The sequence below is a fragment of the Heptranchias perlo genome, chromosome 12 (assembly GCF_035084215.1).
Source record: "Heptranchias perlo isolate sHepPer1 chromosome 12, sHepPer1.hap1, whole genome shotgun sequence".
In the NCBI taxonomy this organism is placed as follows: Eukaryota; Metazoa; Chordata; class Chondrichthyes; order Hexanchiformes; family Hexanchidae; genus Heptranchias; species Heptranchias perlo.
In genome coordinates, this window is record NC_090336.1 from 37,158,545 (window position 1) to 37,181,538 (window position 22,994).

The 22,994-nt window shown below is 45.9% G+C and overlaps 1 protein-coding gene across 1 annotated transcript in view; it reads right to left on the bottom strand.

Moving 5' to 3' along the window:
• LOC137327967 (uncharacterized) overlaps positions 1-22,994 on the bottom strand; it is a 247,551-nt gene that overhangs the window by 39,577 nt on the left and 184,980 nt on the right. Inside the window, exon 13 of the mRNA XM_067993980.1 lies at positions 10,503-10,655. Within this exon, the coding sequence (XP_067850081.1) occupies positions 10,503-10,655 (153 nt within the window). The remainder of the gene's footprint in view (positions 1-10,502; positions 10,656-22,994) is intronic.

The following is a 22,994-nucleotide window of genomic DNA, read 5'->3' on the forward strand; positions in this document are numbered from 1 at the left end:
ATGTTTTTTAAAAGCGATCAGCATGTTGGACCAAAAGGCTTTTCCCTGTTTCTAAAAAAAATTTATATTCTTATGTCGAAGGCTTGGGTTGCCAATCCTCCCGGATTGCCTGGGAGTCTCCTGGAATGGGACCTGAATCTCCCGGGCACTGCTGCTGGTATCCAGGGAGAATTTCGCCGTTTAAATTTCCCGCCGAAGCAGCGGCTCACCCCCTCTCTGTGACGTCACCCTTCACCGCCACAGAGAGCCGGATCTTTCTCAGGGGTGACCAGAAATGGGACCGGCTGGTTGCCGGGAGTCTAGGGGTGGGGGGAGAAAGAGAAATGGATGGGGAGAGATCGAGGCTAGGGTGAACAAGGACTAGGGGGCAGGGGAAGAGTGGGTGACCGGGGACTGGTGGGGTTTGGGTTAAGAGGGAAACAAGGGACTGGGGGATCGGGGAGAGAGGGAGACTGCGGAATGGGGGTTGGGGATGGAGCTCAGGGGGAGAGACTGGGGAATGTAGGTTGGGAGATTGGGGAGAGCGCGGGGTAAGAGGGGGAAATTGAGGAATGGGGTTGGGAGATTGGGACTTGGGCAGGGGAGAGAGACAGACAGGGGGTCAGGAGGATTGGGGTTCGGGCGGGGGAGAAGAGAGGGAGAATGGAGAATGGGATGAGCATGTGGCCCAGTATTTCCTGCCGGGAGTAGCAGTAACAACATGGTGAGCGGGAACTACGCCGAGAGGATCAGCCAGTAAAGGGATGAGTGAAAGCTAGGAACTGGTGAACAGTGAAAGAGTATTTCCACTGGTGGGTGAATGGGGAATAAGGGGACCGAGATTGAGGATTCTCACTGGAAGAACCAAGGGAGAAGGAAGGTTTTTAAACAGAGACGCTAACATAATTTAAAAGGGAATGGGATAAGTATATGAAAAATATAATAAAAGGAATTGGGGAGAATGGGGTTACAGGTGAGAGCGCCTGCACCGGGGCCTGTCAGCACCTTGTGTATTGCAAAGGGATTCTGGCAGTAGTTACAGGGTGAATATCAGCGGGTTATAGCATTATTACTAGTTACTGGTAGGATATCGAGGCGTTACACCAGTTCCATACAGACTATCAGTGAGTTATTGCATTACTGTTGGTTATGAGGGATTTATGAGTGTTACCAGTACTACTATTAGTTTTTGAGGCAATTTCAGTGAGTTACTATCAGTTACTGGTGGAATCAAAGATTGTTGCACCTCTGGTTTCCCCCTGCGAATCCTTCCCCTACCTTTCCCCCTCTTCCCTGCCCTCGGTTTCCCTTCTTCGCCTGCTCTTGGATGGCCCCCTGGTTCTTGGGAATTTCTTGCACAATAGCTGCTGGTGCAAAACCACGAGCAAAGATCTCAACTACAGGGGACCCAACCTTTATAAGGTAAATACAATAACATTTGCAGGCATGACGTGAACAGCAGTCACATAGTCAGATGTCACATTTTCAGACAACACATTGTTAGATGTCACATGGTCAGACAACATGTGATTAAATCTCCAGGAATACCTCCAACCAGAGTTGGCAACCCTAAGAAGGCACACTGTGCTGGATATTGCATTCTGAGCCAATGTCAATTGGAACTGCATTATCAGGCCAACATTGCAATCCCAGTGCAAGTACAGCAGTGTGCCTAGCAGAGATGGGGAGCTGGTGTTATTTAAATAAGCTCATGGTGCTGCTTGTGCCTTGTGCAGGGAGTGTGACGACATACGGAGGTGGGTGGGAAATTATAGAAGCTTATAGCCTTTAAAGGGCCACAGCTCTAATTTAAAGGGATGTGGCTTCATATGGGACCAAACGAATCTGAATCTTTTTAAAATGATTACGATAAGTTGGCAACCTTTGCAAAGACTATATAGGTGGCGGGGGGGGGGGGGGGGAAAGAGATCAGCAGGGGCCAAAAGTCGACATAGAGGCATAAAACAGAGTCTGTGGGCTAGTGGTGGAACAGCCCTGCACCCAAACCCCTGTTTGATGTCTGGTGAAGTAGCTATGCTTCTGCATGAGATGGATGCAAGGAGGGTTACCTTGTCTCGCAGCAGTGTCTGTCTATCTCTCCGGGTGATACTTCATGTAGCCAAGCCAGCTGGCTCCCTTAAAGAGCTGAATAAGTGCCATGTCGCAGGCAGCCCCACAGTATCAGATGCGGTGCAAAAAGATGCAGGGCCTTGTCATGATCCTGCAAGGGTCACCTCCATGCCAAAAGGCTCCCATAGACAATTAGCAGCCTGTCACTACAGTTACTCTTCCCAATGGACTAACACTTAAAGGGGTACCAGTAGACAACGTGGGGCAAAAAGACTTGGGCAAAAGTGATTTTAATGTGTGTGTTGATAGACATCTAGCACATTGATGCTGACAAACTCTTTTGGTCCCTGCAAGTCTTTGAAAGGAGGCTTTTTAACAATCACCCATCAGGCAGCAACAGGTTCTGGAATCTCTACCTTGGTCAGGGAGACTTTGTGTTTTTTTACATTAAATAAAGGAAACCACTGAAGTAGGCTAGTATAAATGTATTTTTGTGATAGTACACAAATAGAAATTATACTGATTATAATAAGTATCTTTCATCATTCTCTGTGTTATGTCTGTTATGCCTACTGTGGAATAAAGCAGCTTACGAATCAAATTGATTGTCCAGTCTTAACTTGGTCCACCTTCAGAATGATTAAAGGCATACGCACGGTTGAGTCTCAAGAGAGTTTCATTGTTACACTCCTGGGCCCTACTACCATGATACAGGGCTCTCTTGTATTCTCTGGAAATCAGAGCACCACTCTGAGTTTTAGAGGAAACTGGAGTGTTTGGTATGTTTGTTAATTGTAATTTAACTGATGGAAGTCAGATGAAATTTTAAATTTTTTCACTTATACCAATTTTTAAAATATAACCACAGCATAAATTACCTCAACTTGATTGGTAATATTTTTAGGTGCAATACCTCAAAGTGACCACAAGGTGGTGTGAGAAACCTAAACGTCTGCAAGTTTAAAGTGAAGCCTTGGTCTACAGGAGACGTAAGTTTAAAATGCTGCACCACCTGGGTTGATCAACCCACCAGGATTGTTCGAGAGTCTCCAGGAATTGAAGATTATCTCCTGGTGAGCTGCACAGGAGAAAAATCATAGCGACATTAAAAAATTGTGTTCTTTTTTCATTTTCTTTGAACACTAATTTATTAGTTATAAAAAGATTGGAAATGGGGAAAATGCTGATTAAATGGGTGGAGCGGTTGGTAACAGGAGGTTATGTGATGAAATTTTAAGGAATACGTCCAACCAGAGTTGGCAACCCTAGCACCATCAGGTGAGTTTTTTTCTTTAAATTAAAGTTATGGTTATAATTGGTTTGTCCTAATAATTTTCCAACAACAGCCACCATATTTTATAAACTACTACTCTTATGCTTAAGGCCACTGATTTGTAGTTATCATGGAAAAATGGACCGAATCACAGAAAATGATCCCCAAAATACCAGTCAAAATTTCAGGGAATCCCATAATCTCATGTAACAAAAGCACAGGATCAGCTGAGGCGGCGGAGCAGAGGAGCGGCCCATAAAAAGGCGGGAGTCAGGAGCACAGGATCAGCTGAGGCGGCGGAGCAGAGGAGCGACCCATAAAATGGCGGGAGTCAGGAGCACAGGATCAGCTGAGGCGGCAGAGCAGAGGAGCGGCCCATAAAAAGGCGGGAGTCAGGAGCACAGGATCAGCTGAGGCGGCAGAGCAGAGGAGCGGCCCATAAAAAGGCGGGAGTCAGGAGCACAGGATCAGCTGAGGCGGCGGAGCAGAGGAGCGGCCCATAAAAAGGCGGGAGTCAGGAGCACAGGATCAGCTGAGGCGGCGGAGCAGAGGAGCGGCCCATAAAAAGGCGGGAGTCAGGAGCACAGGATCAGCTGAGGCGGCAGAGCAGAGGAGCGGCCCATAAAAAGGCGGGAGTCAGGAGCACAGGATCAGCTGAGGCGGCGGAGCAGAGGAGCGGCCCATAAAAAGGCGGGAGTCAGGAGCACAGGATCAGCTGAGGCGGCAGAGCAGAGGAGCGGCCCATAAAAAGGCGGGAGTCAGGAGCACAGGATCAGCTGAGGCGACGGAGCAGAGGAGCGGCCCATAAAAAGGCGGGAGTCAGGAGCACAGGATCAGCTGAGGCGGCGGAGCAGAGGAGCGGCCCATAAAAAGGCGGGAGTCAGGAGCACAGGATCAGCTGAGGCGGCGGAGCAGAGGAGCGGCCCATAAAAAGGCGGGAGTCAGGAGCACAGGATCAGCTGAGGCGGCGGAGCAGAGGAGCGGCCCATAAAAAGGCGGGAGTCAGGAGCACAGGATCAGCTGAGGCGGCGGAGCAGAGGAGCGGCCCATAAAAAGGCGGGAGTCAGGAGCACAGGATCAGCTGAGGCGGCGGAGCAGAGGAGCGGCCCATAAAAAGGCGGGAGTCAGGAGCACAGGATCAGCTGAGGCGGCGGAGCAGAGGAGCGGCCCATAAAAAGGCGGGAGTCAGGAGCACAGGATCAGCTGAGGCGGCGGAGCAGAGGAGCGGCCCATAAAAAGGCGGGAGTCAGGAGCACAGGATCAGCTGAGGCGGCGGAGCAGAGGAGCGGCCCATAAAAAGGCGGGAGTCAGGAGCACAGGATCAGCTGAGGCGGCGGAGCAGAGGAGCGGCCCATAAAAAGGCGGGAGTCAGGAGCACAGGATCAGCTGAGGCGGCGGAGCAGAGGAGCGGCCCATAAAAAGGCGGGAGTCAGGAGCACAGGATCAGCTGAGGCGGCGGAGCAGAGGAGCGGCCCATAAAAAGGCGGGAGTCAGGAGCACAGGATCAGCTGAGGCGGCGGAGCAGAGGAGCGGCCGAGCGCGAGGGTTAGGGAGAGAGAAAAAAAACCCCAAAGTGACGTCAGCAGAAGGGAAGGAGCTGATTGGTGAGTAGCTGATTGTTTAGGAGGAGGATCGAGCTACTGCAGCTACTGGAGGCACGAAGTCACAGCCAACAGGTAAGCGATTGGCTGATGACTGGTAAGTAGTTTTTCTTTCCTTTTTTTTTCTCTTGACATTGTAGTTGTGTTAAGCTAACTTAAGGGTTAAGTCATGGCAGGAGATCCCAGAGCCGTGTCATGTTCCTCTTGTGGGATGTGGGAATTCAGGGATCCTTCCTGTGTCCCTGGTTCCTTCACCTGCGGGAAGTGTGTCCAGCTGCAGCTACTGTTTGACCGCTTGACGGCTCTGGAGCTGCGGATGGACTCACTTTGGAGCATCCGCGATGCTGAGGAAGTCGTGGCTAGCACGTTCAGTGAGTTGGTCACACCACAGATAAAAATTACTGACGGAGATAGTGAATGGGTGACCAACAGACAGAGGAAGAGTAGGAAGGCAGTGCAGGGGTCCCCTGCGGTCATCTCCCTCCAAAACAGGTATACCGTTTTGGATACTGTTGTGGGAGATGGCTCACCAGGGGAAGGTGGCAGCGGCCAGGTTCATGGCACCGTGGCTAGCTCTGCTGCACAGGAGGGCAGGAAAAAGTGTGGCAGAGCTATAGTGATAGGGGACTCGATTGTAAGGGGAATAGACAGGCGTTTCTGCGGACGCAACCGAGACTCCAGGATGGTATGTTGCCTCCCTGGTGCAAGGGTCAGGGATGTCTCGGAGCGGCTGCAGGACATTCTGGAGGGGGAGGGTGAACAGCCAGTTGTCGTGGTACATATAGGTACCAACGATATAGGTAAAAAACGGGATGAGGTCCTACAAGCTGAATTTAGGGAGTTAGGAGTTAAACTAAAAAGTAGGACCTCAAAGGTAGTAATCTCAGGATTGCTACCAGTGCCACGGGCTAGTCAGGGTAGGAATGACAGGATAGCTAGGATGAATACGTGGCTTGAGAGATGGTGCAAGAGGGAGAGATTCAAATTCCTGGGCCATTGGAACCGGTTCTGGGGGAGGTGGGACCAGTACAAATTGGACGGTCTGCATCTGGGCAGGACTGGAACCAATGTCCTAGGGGGAGTGTTTGCTAGTGCTGTTGGGGAGGGTTTAAACTAATGTGGCAGGGGGATGGGAACCGATGCAGGAAGTTAGTGGGAAGTAAAGTGGTGACAGAAACAAAAGGCAGTAAGGGAGAGTGTCCAAAACATGACTGGACAGATGGTCTGAGAAAGCAGGGCAAAGACCAAGGGAAGTCTAGATTAAACTGCATTTATTTCAATGCAAGAAGTCTGATGGGCAAGGCAGATGAACTCAGGGCATGGATGGGTACATGGGACTGGGATGTTATAACTATTACTGAAACATGGCTAAGGGAGGGGCAGGACTGGCAGCTCAATGTTCCAGGGTACAGATGCTATAGGAAAGATAGAGCAGGAGGTAAGAGAGGAGGGGGAGTTGCATTCTTGATTAGGGAGAACATCACGGCAGTAGTGAGAGGGGATATATCTGAGGGTTCGCCCACAGAGTCTATATGGGTAGAACTGAAAAATAAGAAGGGAGAGATCACTTTGATAGGATTGTACTACAGACCCCCAAATAGTCAACGGGAAATTGAGGAGCAAATATGTAAGGAGATTACAGACAGCTGCAAGAAAAATAGGGTGGTAATAGTAGGGGACTTTAACTTTCCCAACATTGACTGGGACAGCCATAGCATTAGGGGCTTGGATGGAGAGAAATTTGTTGAGTGTATTCAGGAGGAATTTCTCATTCAGTATGTGGATGGCCCGACTAGAGAGGGGGCAAAACTTGACCTCCTCTTGGGAAATAAGGAAGGGCAGGTGACAGAAGTGTTAGTGAGGGATCACTTTGGGACCAGTGATCATAATTCCATTAGTTTTAAGATAGCTATGGAGAATGATAGGTCTGGCCCAAAAGTTAAAATTCTAAATTGGGGAAAGGCCAATTTTGATGGTAATAGACAGGAACTTTCAGAAGTTGATTGGGAGAGTCTGTTGGCAGGCAAAGGGACGTCTGGTAAGTGGGAGGCTTTCAAAAGTGTGTTAACCAGGGTTCAGGGTAAGCACATTCCTTATAAAGTGAAGGGCAAGGCTGGTAGAAGTAGGGAACCTTGGATGACTCGGGTGATTGAGGCCCTAGTCAGAAAGAAGAAGGAGGCATATGACATGCATAGGCAGCTGGGATCAAGTGGATCCCTTGAAGAGTATAGAGATTGCCGGAGTAGAGTTAAGAGAGAAATCAGGAGGGCAAAAAGGGGACATGAGATTGCTTTCGCAGATAAGGCAAAGGAGAATCCAAAGAGCTTCTACAAATACATAAAGGGCAAAAGAGTAACTAGGGAGAGTAGGGCCTCTTAAGGATCAACAAGGTCATCTATGTGCGGAACCACAAGAGATGGGTGAGATCCTAAATGAATATTTCACATCGGTATTTACGGTTGAGAAAGGCATGAATGTTAGGGAACTTGGGGAAATAAATAGTGATGTCTTGAGGAGTGTACATATTACAGAGAGGGAGGTGATGGAAGTCTTAACGCGCATCAAGGTAGATAAATCTCCGGGACCTGATGAAATGTATCCCAGGACGTTATGGGAGGTTAGGGAGGAAATTGCGGGTCCCCTAGCAGAGATATTTGAATCAGCGACAGCTACAGGTGAGGTGCCTGAAGATTGGAGGGTAGCAAATGTTGTGCCTTTGTTTAAGAAGGGTGGCAGGGAAAAGCCTGGGAACTACAGACCGGTGAGCCTGACATCTGTAGTGGGTAAGTTGTTAGAGGGTATTCTGAGAGACAGGATCTACGGGCATTTGGAGAGGCAGGGACTGATTAGGAACAGTCAGCATAGTTTTGTGAGAGGAAAATCATGTCTCACGAATCTAATTGAGTTTTTTGAAGGGGTAACCAAGAAGATAGATGAGGGCTGTGCAGTAGACGTGGTCTGCATGGACTTTAGCAAAGCCTTTGACAAGGTACCGCATGGTAGGTTGTTACATAAGGTTAAATCTCACGGGATCCAAGGTGAGGTAGCCAATTGGATACAAAATTGGATTGACGACAGAAGACAGAGGGTGGTTGTAGAGGGTTGTTTTTCAAACTGGAGGCCTGTGGCCAGCGGTGTGCCTCAGGGATCGGTGCTGGGTCCGCTGTTATTTGTTATTTATATTAATGATTTGGATGAGAATTTAGGAGGCATGGTTAGTAAGTTTGCAGATAACACCAAGATTGGTGGCATTGTGGACAGTGAAGAAGGTTATCTAGGATTGCAACGGGATCTTGATAAATTGGGCCAGTGGGCCGATGAATGGCAGATGGAGTTTAATTTAGATAAATGTGAGGTGATGCATTTTGGTAGATCGAATCGGGCCAGGACCTACTCCGTTAATGGTAGGGCATTGGGGAGACTTATAGAACAAAGAGATCTCGGAGTACAGGTTCATAGCTCCTTGAAAGTGGAGTCACATGTGAATAGGGTGGTGAAGAAGGCATTCAGCATGCTTGGTTTCATTGGTCAGAACATTGAATACAGGAGTTGGGATGTCTTGTTGAAGTTGTACAAGACATTAGTAAGGCCACACTTGGAATACTGTGTGCAGTTCTGGTCACCCTATTATAGAAAGGATATTATTAAACTGGAGAGAGTGCAGAAAAGATTTACTAGGATGCTACCAGGACTTGATGGTTTGACTTATAGGGAGAGGTTGGATAGACTGAGACTTTTTTCCCTGGAGAGTAGGAGGTTTAGGGGTGATCTTATAGAAGTCTATAAAATAATGAGGGGCATAGATAAGGTCGATAGTCAAAATCTTTTCCCAAAGGTAGGGGAGTCTATAACGAGGAGGCATAGATTTAAGGTGAGAGGGGAGAGATACAAAAGGGTCCAGAGGGGCAATTTTTTCACTCAAAGGGTGGTGAGTGTCTGGAACGAGCTGCCAGAGGCAGTAGTAGAGGCGGGTACAATTTTGTCTTTTAAAAAGCATTTGGACAGTTACATGGGTAAGATGGGTATAGAGGGATTATGGGCCAAGTGCAGGCAATTGGGACTAGCTTAGTGGTATAAACTGGGCGACGTGGACATGTTGGGCCGAAGGGCCTGTTTCCATGTTGTAAACTTCTATGATTCTATGAATCTATAATTTAACTTACAGTGACCACGAATTAGTGACGCTAACTATAAACAGACAAATTGCAGAACGTGATCCCCAAAACACATAAAAATTCTGAGATCCCGGGGGGAAATTCATTTCACAGTTGCCTTCAGACGTTTTTTTGCGTCTGAAAACTGGGGGTCAGCAGTTGAAAATACGGTGGGTGGGAGGGACCTCGGCCACAGCCCACCCACCTGAACAGGTGTAAGGCTGCTTAAATATGCAAATCGGGGTCCTATGCCACTTGTACGAACCCGATTGCAAATTCAGGTACAAATGTGCGGAGCCATGTACGCTCCTCCTCGTTGTACCAGGCGCTGAGCGGCCTAACCAGTGGTTCTTGAAGGGATTGCCTCCTTCTCAGGCTGGCACGTGGAGCTGGTGCTCCGCCAACTTTGCGCCCATTTTGGACGCAAGTCAAAATTTCCTCCCCCCGCCCCCCGCCCCCCCCCACTATGTAATAAAAACAGAATTTGACTTGTTCAGTTACCATAAAACAGTGTTCCTGTTTATGGAGCTGGAATTTGTTTTGGCCCATTTTTAGGCCTGAAATAGGCAGTGTGCTGGGAGCATCACTCAGGCAGACTACATTATACTCATAATAGGGGGAGTGAAAGAGAAACAGCAGTAGGAAATTTTATATCCCAAAGACTTGTTCCAAATTACAGCACTGTGGCAGAAGCACTTAAAAGTTATGTACTCATATCTACTTTACAATGAAGTGGGGACTTACCTTTACATCACCGCTGCAGTGATCATTCAGTATATCTGCACGTGGATTCCCTACATTGCTGGTATTAGCCTTAGCAGTCATTTTTGCAATAACTTACTGATAATTTTGATATAAAATTCAATCATTTATGCACGCAATTCCTTACTTTCACACATTGTCTGAATCCATATTCAATTTGAAACTGTTGATGAATACTCCATCAAGTATACATTTTAGTACAACTATTCACAGTGAGACTCTAGCCCTCTTTGCCCCTATGTCAACTGCCTAGCTCCATTTTCATTGTAGCAGTCTTGACTTGCCTCAAAGTAGAGACAGAAAAACAAACTTTTCAAAACCGCTGCAACATGGGAGGTGCGGCACTTCGACGTGCCAGTTGCTCATATCGAGATCTGTCCCTTGGCTACTCTCTGGGGAAGCTATCTAATTCAGAGAGAAAGGACGAACACTGCCTGAAATTCAGCACTGGGGCAGAGGCCTAAAGTTTAGAATGGGGAAAGAAAAAAAGCTTTTCAGTGGAGGGAGGGAGGAGAAGAGTGGAATTATTTAAAATAATTAAAACAGAATGTACAATTTATTAAAAACTGAACTTTCTGCGTTTGACAAATGTTGCTTGAAACTTAAAATGGAGATCAATGTTAAAAGATGAAGAAGCTGGCTTGCTGCAGAATTGCTACATACCTGGTGGAGGAAGTTCAAGCTTCAGTTTTCTCAGCTCGGATATGGACTTTTCCAGTTGATCAATAACAACATCGTCATCATAATGAAAGTTTTTAGACATAATTTCCTGAAGGAATTCTCGGAGATCTTCTAATGACATTTTCAACAGGCGCTCTGATTAAAAAAAAACACACATTTTGAAATATTGCTGTTTCTAGTTCTAATTTAACAAATACGATTTTATAAACCAGATTGTGAAAAGTGAGTGCCTATATTAAACTTGTATGGCATCAATAAGAGTAATTAACGATATCAGGCACATTATAAACATTCTAATAAATGCAATTCTGTGCATCAGGTCTGCATCAAGACCCTTTCACAAAGTTATATGATCACCAGTGTAATAGGCAAGGATCATGTGGGGATCTGGAATCATACATTAATAACAGAAATGGATACTTCTGTCTCTGTCTCCTCCTCCCCCTCTCCCCCCCATTTATCAGCATATACTTTCAGATGCACCAGGGCAGCAGGACAAGCGGGCACAGGTTCAGGATTATGCAGGTCAAGATTAGGACAAACATCAGGAAGTATTTCCTTATGCAAAAGGTTATGCTGGAACAGCTGAATGCTGTAATGGGGACATGGTATGGTAGGTATTCCGGAAGGATGAAATCAAATGGGCTGAAGACACTTCCTTGTTGAAATCCATCTTCTAATCTTGTGAACAAGAGCAGTAAACCTAAATTCAATGATGTTACTAGACAACCCAGCCAGTAATAAAAACAAAAAATGCTGCAAAGCTCAGCAAGTGAGGCAGCATCTGTGGAGAAAGAAACAGAGTTAACGTTTCAGGTCGAAGACCTTTCGTCAGAACTGAGCTGTTGTAAAGTTAACTAGAAAGCACAGAAATATCAGATGAGATTTTCTGTTTTGGAGATTACAGACAGCTGCAAGAAAAATAGGGTCGTAATAGTAGGGGACTTTAACTTTCCCAACATTGACTGGGACAGCCATAGCATTAGGGGCTTGGATGGAGAGAAATTTGTTGAGTGTATTCAGGAGGAATTTCTCATTCAGTATGTGGATGGCCCGACTAGAGAGGGGGCAAAACTTGACCTCCTCTTGGGAAATAAGGAAGGGCAGGTGACAGAAGTGTTAGTGAGGGATCACTTTGGGACCAGTGATCATAATTCCATTAGTTTTAGGATAGCTATGGAGAATGATAGGTCTGGCCCAGAAGTTAAAATTCTAAATTGGGGAAAGGCCAATTTTGATGGTATTAGATAGGAACTTTCAGAAGTTGATTGGGAGAGTCTGTTGGCAGGCAAAGGGACGTCTGGTAAGCGGGAGGCTTTCAAAAGTGTGTTAACCAGGGTTCAGGGTAATCACATTCCTTATAAAGTGAAGGGCAAGGCTGGTAGAAGTAGGGAACCTTGGATGACTCGGGTGAAAGTCAGAAAGAAGAAGGAGGCATATGACATGCATAGGCAGCTGGGATCAAGTGGATCCCTTGAAGAGTATAGAGATTGCCGGAGTAGAGTTAAGAGAGAAATCAGGAGGGCAAAAAGGGGATATGAGATTGCTTTGGCAGATAAGGCAAAGGTGAATCCAAAGAGCTTCTACAAATACATAAAGGGCAAAAGAGTAACTAGGGAGAGAGTAGGGCCACTTAAGGATCAACAAGGTCATCGATGTGCGGAACCACTAGAGATGGGTGAGATCCTAAATGAATATTTCACATCGGTATTTACGGTTGAGAAAGGCATGGATGTTAGGGAACTTGGGGAAATAAATAGTGATGTCTTGAGGAGTGTACATATTACAGAGAGGGAGGTGCTGGAAGTCTTAACGCGCATCAAGGTAGATAAATCTCCGGGACCTGATGAAATGTATCCCAGGACGTTATGGGAGGTTAGGGAGGAAATTGCGGGTCCCCTAGCAGAGATATTTGAATCAGCGACAGCTACAGGTGAGGTGCCTGAAGATTGGAGGGTAGCAAATGTTGTGCCTTTGTTTAAGAAGGGCGGCAGGGAAAAGCCTGGGAACTACAGACCGGTGAGCCTGACATCTGTAGTGGGTAAGTTGTTAGAGGGTATTCTGAGAGACAGGATCTACGGGCATTTGGAGAGGCAGGGACTGATTAGGAACAGTCAGCATGGTTTTGTGAGAGGAAAATCATGTCTCACAAATTTGATTGAGTTTTTTGAAGGGATAACCAAGAAGATAGATGAGGGCTGTGCAGTAGACGTGGTCTACATGGACTTTAGCAAAGCCTTTGACAAGGTACCGCATGGTAGGTTGTTACATAAGGTTAGATCTCACGGGATCCAAGGTGAGGTTGCCAATTGGATACAAAATTGGATTGACGACAGAAGACAGAGGGTGGTTGTAGAGGGTTGTTTTTCAAACTGGAGGCCTGTGACCAGCGGTGTGCCTCAGGGATCGGTGCTGGGTCCGCTGTTATTTGTTATTTATATTAATGATTTGGATGAGAATTTAGGAGGCATGGTTAGTAAGTTTGCAGATGACACCAAGATTAGTGGCATTGTGGACAGTGAAGAAGGTTATCTAGGATTGCAACGGGATCTTGATAAATTGGGCCAGTGGGCCAATGAATGGCAGATGGAGTTTAATTTAGATAAATGTGAGGTGATGCATTTTGGTAGATCGAATCGGGCCAGGACCTACTCCGTTAATGGTAGGGCGTTGGGGAGACTTATAGAACAAAGAGATCTAGGAGTACAGGTTCATAGCTCCTTGAAAGTGGAGTCACAGGTGGATAGGGTGGTGAAGAAGGCATTCAGCATGCTTGGTTTCATTGGTCAGAACATTGAATACAGGAGTTGGGGTGTCTTGTTGAAGTTGTACAAGACATTAGTTAGGTCACACTTGGAATACTGTGTGCAGTTCTGGTCACCCTATTATAGAAAGGATATTATTAAACTAGAAAGAGTGCAGAAAAGATTTACTAGGATGTTACCGGGACTTGATGGTTTGACTTATAGGGAGAGGTTGGATAGGCTGAGACTTTTTTCCCTGGAGAGTAGGAGGTTAAGGGGTGATCTTATAGAAGTCTATAAAATAATGAGGGGCATAGATAAGGTCGATAGTCAAAATCTTTTCCAAAAGGTAGGGGAGTCTATAACAAGGGGGCATAGATTTAAGGTGAGAGGGGAGAGATACAAAAGGGTCCAGAGGGGCAATTTTTTCACTCAAAGGGTGGTGAGTGTCTGGAACGAGCTGCCAGAGGCAGTATTAGAGGCGGGTACAATTTTGTCTTTTAAAAAGCATTTGGACAGTTACATGGGTAAGATGGGTATAGAGGGATATGGGCCAAGTGCAGGCAATTGGGACTAGCTTAGTGGTATAAACTGGGTGACATGGACATGTTGGGCCGAAGGGCCTGTTTCCATGTTGTAAACTTCTATGATTCTATGACTCCTGATGCATGCATTTCGAGAAATTGCGCACTCCTAAGCCTGTGATTTTCCTTCCGTTAATTTTAATGGTCGGAAAATCAATGGTCTGTGGGTGTGCAATTTCCCAATGTAAATTTCTGACCAAGAGTCGTCAATTGGAAAATCTCTATTTTCTGAGGGATCTTGTCCTTTCACTCAATAAAGTGCCTCATTAGGCTGTCAGACTAATTTAGATCTCCTAATGTTCTCGTTCCATCACTAGCTAAATAATCCAATCTGTGTCATCACTAATGGATATTTATGTAACTTTTTACAAATTAGTATCCTATATTTTGCACATTTTTCTTGTGGGAAACAATTTTTAATAAAGCTCTGACAATTACAGCATTAACCCCAGCAGTTTTTAATATCTAAATGACCAGGCTTTTGGTAAATTAAGAGTGAATACTTCAAGAAGAGTCCAATTCTTGCCAACCAACTGTTTTGCTCTTGGTTTATTATGATCAGGTGTTAGAAATAAAATAATGGTGTCGGCATTATTAAAAGATTATTAGGTGGAGGGCACAATGGATTAGGCAGTGGTCTTTCATCTCTAAGATCTGTGTTTCAGTCCATCTCAAGACTGATGTGATCAATGTTTCAACTGGCTGTTGGCTGTAAGATTTCCACGTAAATGAGCTTTTGCTGTTTCAATCCAGTTCCTAGAAGACATAGAATCATAGAAAGGTTACAGCACGGAAGGAGGCCATTCGGCCCATCGAGTCCGCGCCGGCTCTAAGCAAGAGTAATCCAGCTCGTCCCACTCCCCCGCCCTATCCCCGTAGCCCTGCAAATTTTTTCCTTTCAAGTACATATCCAGATCCCTTTTGAAGGCCATGATTGAATCTGCCTCCACATGAGACAACAACATAACATTATCTCTAATTCTGTACTAAATTGTCAATCACACTCAGAAAAACCATAGGACAGTTGGGCGGGATATAGAAAAATATCACATTGGTGCAGTGGGGGGAGTTTACTCTTCTGAGGTGCACAGAAATGTATTTAAAGGAATTGCTCTGGTTCCGTTTTAAGTCCCTTAACCGGATGACATAAATGAGCAGAGGGATCCAAATCACAAGTTTTAAATATAGTAGGAAATATAGGGGAGCCAGGTATTGGCTGCAGAAAAACATTAGGGAGCAGGATGCAGATAGACTTCAGAGACTCTAAAAGAGCCACACTTCAAAGAACCATACAACTGCACAGAAGGAGGCCATTTTCCACTTCATGTCAATGCTGGCTCTTTGTTGGAGCAATCCAAAACTAATCCCAGTGCCTTGCTCCCTATCATAGACCCGTATCCTCCTCTATTCAAGTATCTATCCAATTTTCCCTTATAAGATGCAAAGTTCTCTGCCTAATTACTCTCTGTGGCAAAACATTCCATACTGCATCAACCCTCTGTGTAAAGAAACCACTGTCCTCACTTCGTTCCTTAGAACTATAGCGTCTCATCTCTGGCATCATCCTGGTGAGCGTACACTGTACACTTTTTATGGCTTTCTATAATGGGGCACTCAAAACTGCAGACAACACTGTGGCCTAACTAATGTTGTGTACAAATATATTCTTACTTCTTTACTCCTACATTACAACAGTGACTACCCTTCAAAAGTACTTGAACGCTTGATAAGTCTTGAGGTCGTGAAAGGTGCTATATAAATGCAAGGGCTTAGAAATTCGGGCATGCCCACTTTTGGGCATGCAGGGGGTGCAGAATGCGCATCCTGTGCCAGAATGATGAGGCCGGAGGCACCCCCGATACTAGGCCTCGGACCTCGTTATAATGGAGCTGGGGAGGCAAGAAATGCCTGCAGCCAAAGAGGAGTGCAAGATCGGGCTGCTACAAGCATTTTCTGATGGCTAGTGCTGAGGCATAGGAGGCTTGCGTTGTTCGATGGTGCCTCATTACAGCATTCATTTTGGGGTATGTTGAGGGTGTATCCTTGATTCCCTGGGAATTCCCATGCAGTGCACACTCATTGCAAGGTCAGCGATGTGCATCTTTAAAAGGTGGAGCGTAGTGTGCTCCTGCAGCCACTGGGTGTACTGTACTACCAGACCTTTGCAGAGAATTGCAGAGCTTGTTTTTGGGCATTTGTTTTGCTTTCCTTGCATTGCACTTTTGTTGGCTCATTGTGTTTTTGGATTGGACCTTTATGTGGTTGTCTATGTTTTTGAGTTTTGCTCCCCTACCATTGCAGATAATCCTACTATTGAAAAGAGTTTGCATAAGCACCCTGTGGATAGCTTGGGCATTCCTTTGGGAATACCCCTTTCCCTCAGCAAGATGGAGAATGAAAAGAAGTTTTATAGCCAGGAGTAGTGGCAGATGCACTTCCTGCATACCCCTCTCCAGTGGAACTATAAAATGGCAGGCCATTATATTCAGGGTTAATTCGGGTTAGTTCTTCTGGGTGTTTCAAGGGCTTGGTGTGCTCCCTCCAGTGTGCAAACATTCCCTTCTATTGTGGAATTCATCTGTCTGAAATTGTAGAGACTGATGAAATGCTGACTGTTTGAGGTCTTCCATAGATACGTAATTGGCTATTGTGCTTCTCAAAACAATTGTTCAAGAATATGCAGCATACAAGTGAGTATTGGGTGAATCTTTAAGGCCCTAGCTACTAGCAGTGGAAGGTTTCATGTGACGAAGAAAGGTGTGTTACGCATGAAAATGGATTGCCTCTTGCTAATGTTGGAGAAAGCAAAGGGTGTGTAGAGATAAGAAAGCATCCCAGGAGGGATTTTTAACTGCCAGCTGCCCGTTTCTCACGTGAAAAATGGGCAACCGGAAGAAAAAATCTGGTGGCTTTTAAATGGACGATGAGCAGTCCCACCCAAAACAAGAAAGAGGCTGTTTATATATGCAAAGAGGGATCCTGTGCTGCTTCTGGATTCTAAATGCAATTTTCACGGAGAAATGGGCAGAGAATCCAAACTGCAGTCCCACTTTTTCAGGCATTGAAAGGCCCAACCACTGGTCCTTAAACGGACCGCTAGAGACTGCTCCGAAAGATAAGTATTTCTTTTTAAGATTTTTATGGGGCCAGGATGAGCATTCACCTCTTCCTTGGCCCAATAAAGATCTTCCAGCCCACGCAGGCTCATTCCTACCTACCCCGCTCCCCCCGCCCGCCCCCCGCCCAAGAGGTGCGTCCTGCCTCCTGGCTCCATGCAAAAGCAGGCCAATTTTCTGTGGCACCAAACTGGTGAGGTGCTCCAGCTCACCTGTAAAACTTAAATTAGGCCCAAACCTAAAAATGGTTTGTGCATCCCGACGGTGGGCTTGGGCAGGCACCGAACCAAAAATCCCTCCCGCATGTGAATAGCTGCTTGAGGGGAAGTGTGTATTGCGGGCATGGCATTGCAGAACACTGAAGAGGTAAGCGTAGGAGTCCCTTATCTCAGCAACTGTTGAATTTCTTACTCATCTGGGAGGATGACTTCTACACAGCTCAGCCACCTCCGCAGGCAGTCCTGACTGCAGCTTGCTGAGAAGACTGGCTCTCACACTCAAAAATGGCATGCCTCCTTGCCATAACTTCCCTCAGCATGACCTGCAGAGCTCCCTCAGAAAAGGGAGCTATCTTCTCTCCCCTTTATGAATTGGTAGACTCTTGAATCCTCTCAGCACAATACAGACTAGAAAAAGCAGAATTCAACAATTTGCTGACAACAGGAAGTGCAGGTGCTGCTTTAAGAAGTATGAAAATTCAGGGGGGGGGGTCGAAAATGTTTGGGTGATTAGCTCCGCCAGATTACTGCCTAGGCAGTGATGGTGAAAATTACCCCCACAGTCTCCAAAAACAGAAAATTAGAAACTGTTAAGTCAGGATTTGAGGTCCCCCAATTATTCAGTGAGTTTATCTGGTGAGCAGTTGAACATACAGAGCAGGAAGGTTCCAGGTTTGTTTCCTGGTCTTTGCTGAATAAATTGATCTCAGTTCCGCCACATTGGTGGCAGAAAAATTGGTCTCAGTGTCCTAGATGAGGGAGGGAAAAGTCATCCAGGTATCCTTCTCCTGATCTATATCTGTCACTCTTAGACCTACATCTCAGCAAGGTCGTCAAAGCCTTTAGGAGGAGAAAGGAAAAATTAGAGGGGTGAGCAAAAAGTCAGGCTTTGTTTGCATTGATTAAATAATTCAAAAGACAGCTTGTAAATTCAGTTTCTTTTAATATTTGTTTCTAGTTTTCTCTCACAATTAATTATTTCTGTTCTTTTGATAAGGACTGCATTTGACAGAATCATTTAATCAGATTTTATTTTAGTTACTGAATTAACAATAGTGCATTTTAGTCATAAATTTCAAGCTAACATTAAAAGGGAAATGCAATTAAATGCAGTCTCTGTATTTGGGAGATAGATTAGATTAGGTCTGCAACCGACTACAGAACACTATTTTTGCAGCTTGATACTTCTGACTGTGTCTATTGCTTTCTAACTGGGGTTTCCTGCTATTCAAACACCACAGCTTAACTGTTAGATTGAGTTTCCTGCGGATAGAAGGATTTTCACTATTCAGGTCAAACAAGATACTGTACCTAGTTTTGTCTAGACATGCGTGAAACAACACATTAAATCACACAAAGTCACAAACTCAACAAGAAATAGGAGAATGCAATCTAAAAGGATGGAAAATCTGAATGCTGGGTTAAATTACATTTATTTTGTGCTCATCAAGATGAAAGCGTTAGGAAGTGAAATACTTTTTCTACTTTTGTCATCATTAACGTTAACAACTTGCATTAATACGGAGATGTCCCCAAGGTCTTTCACAGAGAAGAAACTGACAGAGCTGAAAGGCAAGAGTTTAACCTAATTTACTACCCAAAAATCTACTGATTTACCAAGACAGAGAATATTTGTAAGACTGTCATAGTTTTTGACACCAAGTATACACTGTGACCATATTCTACAGTAAGCTTGTAACCATATGCCTGAAATAGCTTTACTTCCTCCTTTTCCTGGGTATTTTTCTTGTGTTTGATATCTCACTTTACTGCCGCTTCAAAGCATTTCAATCCCACATTTGTTTACTCTATCACAAAGGATAAAATGTCCACAAAGCCGCATTTCTCACCCTCCAAAACAGCCCATCAAATCAGGGACACTAGCTTGCATCGATAAGCCTAAACTATCTTAAGCCCCAGTTTAAACATTACTGTGTAGCATGGTGAACCTACCTTTTAAACCCAAAGCTCCTGCAAAAAATCCAATTCCTATATAAAGGAGGCAAATGCACATTAATGCACTTTTATTCAGACCACCTGAAGAGATAATCTTGCACTAGTAAGGATGTCCATCAGCTGTAATTAAAAGAACAGCAGCATCTGTCAAAAAACCCGAATGCATTAAAAAAAATAAACGGACTCTGATGGTCGGCTGTTTCACAATTCACAACTTAATGATTGACCTTTTCTACCAGCTCTTTACTATCATTAAACAAAATTACTCTGTGATCAGTAAGCAGCAGTCCATGCAAGCATCTGAGGGTGCATGTACAGCGTACTCTAGGAAGACTGCCGTCTCAAACTTCACAGTGGTGCCAATGGGCAGTATAAATGTGGCTCCTCATTTGCATTGCTGTGAAAATTAAGCTAATAACATAGCTCCTTAAGCAATGTAGCAGTAGCATTAAGGTACTTTTTCTCCTTTCTCTTTCTCCATTCTCCACTTGTAGGTGCTGGCTGTGTGGAACATTGGCTGGGATGGTGGGGGCGCGCAGGACAGAGGTGTAGTGTACATAAGGCATTAAAACATAAGAAATAGGAGCAGGAGTAGGCCATCCGGCCCCTCAAGCCTGCTCCGCCATTCAACAAGATCACGGCTGATCTTCTACCTCAACGTCATTTTCCTGCACTATCCCCATATCCCTTGATGCCTTTAATATCTAGAAATCTATCGATCTCTGTTTTGAATGTACTCAATGACTGAGCCTCCACAGCCCTCTGGGGTAGAGAATTCCAAAGATTCACCACCCTCTGAGTGAAGAAATTTCTCCTCATTTCAGTCCTAAACGGCCTACCCCTTTATTCTGATACTATAACCCCTGGTTCTAGGCTCCCCAGCCAGGGGAAACATCCTCCCTGCATCTACCCTGTCGAGCCCTGTAAGAATTTTGTATGTTTCAATGAGATCACCTCTCATTCTTCTAAACTCTAGAGAATACAGGCCTAGACGACAATCCCACCATCCCAAGAATCAGTCTGGTGAACCTTCGTTGCACTCCCTCTATGGCAAGTATATCCTTTCTTAGGTAAGGAGATCAAAATTGTACACAATACTCCAGGTGCGGTCTCACCAAGGCCCTGTATAATTGCAGTAAGACATCTTTACTCCTGTACTCAAATTCTCTTGTAATAAAGGCCAACATACCATTTGCCTTCCTAATTGCTTGCTGCACCTGCGTGTTAGCTTTCAGCGACTCATGTATAACGACACCCAGGTCCCTTTGAACATCAACATTTCCCAATCTCTCACCATTTAAAAAATACTCTGCATTTCTGTTTTTCCCACCGAAGTGGATAACTTCACATTTTTCCACATTATATTCCATCTGCCATGTTCTTGCCCACTCACTTAGCCTGTCTATATCCCCTTGAAGCCTATTTGCATCCTCCTCACAACTCACATTCCCACCTAGTTTTGTGTCATCAGCAAACTTGGAAATATTACATTTGGTCCCCTCATCCAAATCATTGATATAGATTGTGAATAGCTGGGGCCCAAGCACTGATCCCTACGGTATCCCACTAGTCACAGTCTGCCAACCTGAAAAAGATCCATTTATTCCTACTCTCTGTTTTCTGTCTGTTAACCAATTCTCAATCCATGCCAGTATATTACCCCCAATTCCATGTGCTCTAACTTTGTTCACCAACCTCCTGTGTGGGACCTTATTGAAAGCCTTCTGAAAATCCAAATACACCACATTCACTGGTTCCCCCTTATCTATTCTACTAGTTACATCCTCAAAGAACTCCAATAGGTTTGTCAAAAAAGATTTCCCTTTCATAAATCCATGTTGACTCTGTCAAATCCTATTATTATGTCCTATTATCAGATCCTTTATAATAGATTCTAGCATTTTCCCTACTACTGATGTCAGGCTAACAGGTCTGTAGTTCCCTGTTTTCTCTCTTCCCTCCTTCCTTAAATAGTGGGGTTACATTTGCCACCCTCCAATCTGCAGGAACCATTCCAGAATCTATAGAATTTTGGAAGATGACAACCAATGCATCCACTATCTCTATAGCCACCTCTTTCAAAACCCTGGGGTGTAGATCATCAAGTCCTTGGGATTTATCGACTTTCAGTCCCATTAATTTCTCTAGTTCTATTTTTTTACTCATATGAATTTCTTTCAGTTCCTCATTCTCGCCAGACCCTTGGTTCTCTAGTATTTCTGGGAGATTTTTTGTGTCTTCTTCCGTGAAGACAGACACAAAGGCTCCGATATTACCAGGGAGGCGGGATGGTAGCGGGGGGGGGGGGGCGACTGGGCATGTGGGTAACCCACCCAGTAAAATCTGTCCGTTCCCCACGCGATCGCGGGTAAATTGAAGGCACTTACCGTGGCTTCCCGTCGTCAACCTGTGCAGCGGACAGACTGCGCACCCGCATCACAGGCTGTCAGCTGGAGGAGCCCTATTTAAAGGGGCAGTCCTCCAATGGCTGCTCCTGCAGCAAGCAACCACACAGCATCATGGAGCAGCCCAGGGGAAAAGCTGCTCCCAGGTTTAATGATGCCTCACTTCAGGTCTTACTGGATGGGGTGAGGAGGAGGAAGGAGATCTTCTACCCGGCAGACGGGAGGAAGTGGCCTACCTCTGCCACCAAGAAGGCGTGGCTCGAGGTGGCAGAGCAGGTCAGCAGCAGCAGCAACGTCTCCCGCACCTGGAAGCGCTTCAATGACCTAACTAGGTCAGCTAAATTGAGTACACTTACTCATTTTCCTACGCTCCGTCTTCCACATCACCGCCCCCACTCCACAACTCCTTCTGCACTGCCAACGCTACTCTATCACATCACTCCTCACACACACTCAAACCTCATCCTCAACTTACCTGCACTTACTCACCTCCCCAGTACTCATCCAATCACTACCACTCAACCCCATCCTCATCCAATGTCATGGCTCTGTCTCATACTCACCCTCTGATGCATCTCTTTCACGAAAAGCCTCACCCAAACCAATGCATTCATCGGTTGGCCACATCACCACCCCCCACTCACGCCTCTCTACTTTCTCCCCTTATAGGAGAAGGGAGCCCAGAATGCACAGGAGAGGACGAAGACCGGAGGAGGGCCGCAACATCAGGTCGTCCTCACGGACACGGAGCAGGAGGCTCTTGAAATGAGCCGCACCCTCGAGTGCCTGTTTGTCGGGGACGCCGAGACTGCCACCCGACAAACGGCTGGTGACGGAACTTTAACATTCAGCACTCACAACAGCAAATGATGTTAACATGCCTTGCCATCGTCAGCACTTCAACATCTGTCATCATGCTTAATATTGCCTTCTGTTCTCTTACAGGGCCTTCAGTGACTGCTGTGACGGTGGAGGGCAATTCCTCAGAGGACCTGTCGGCCTCTGAGGGGGCACCGTCACATCTGAGCGAGCCATCCACCAGTGCAGATGCTCACACCTCGGTGGGTCCCCGTCCTCAGTTAGTTGGGGTTGCACATGGTGAGTCACCACACACGTGAGCACGAGCAGACACGGGTGGCAGGGGCAGCTGTGGAGAGTCCGCATCGGTGGCAGCACTCTTCTCCAGGCTCTGCTCAGCTGAACACAGATGCTGAACCCTGGGGGCCATCCTTTAAAAGGAGAATGATCGAGGGGCATCAGCACATTTGCGAGGTGCTGGAACAGGTGCCACGCACACTCTCCACAATCACGCAGAGGATGGAGGAGTCCAACTCCTGCATGAGTGGAATGGTGGTACAGGTACAGGAGGGGATCTCTGAGATACTGTCACAGGGACATGAGGGCATCTCTGAGATAGTGTCGTGGGTAAGTGCGGGAATGTCTGCGATGGA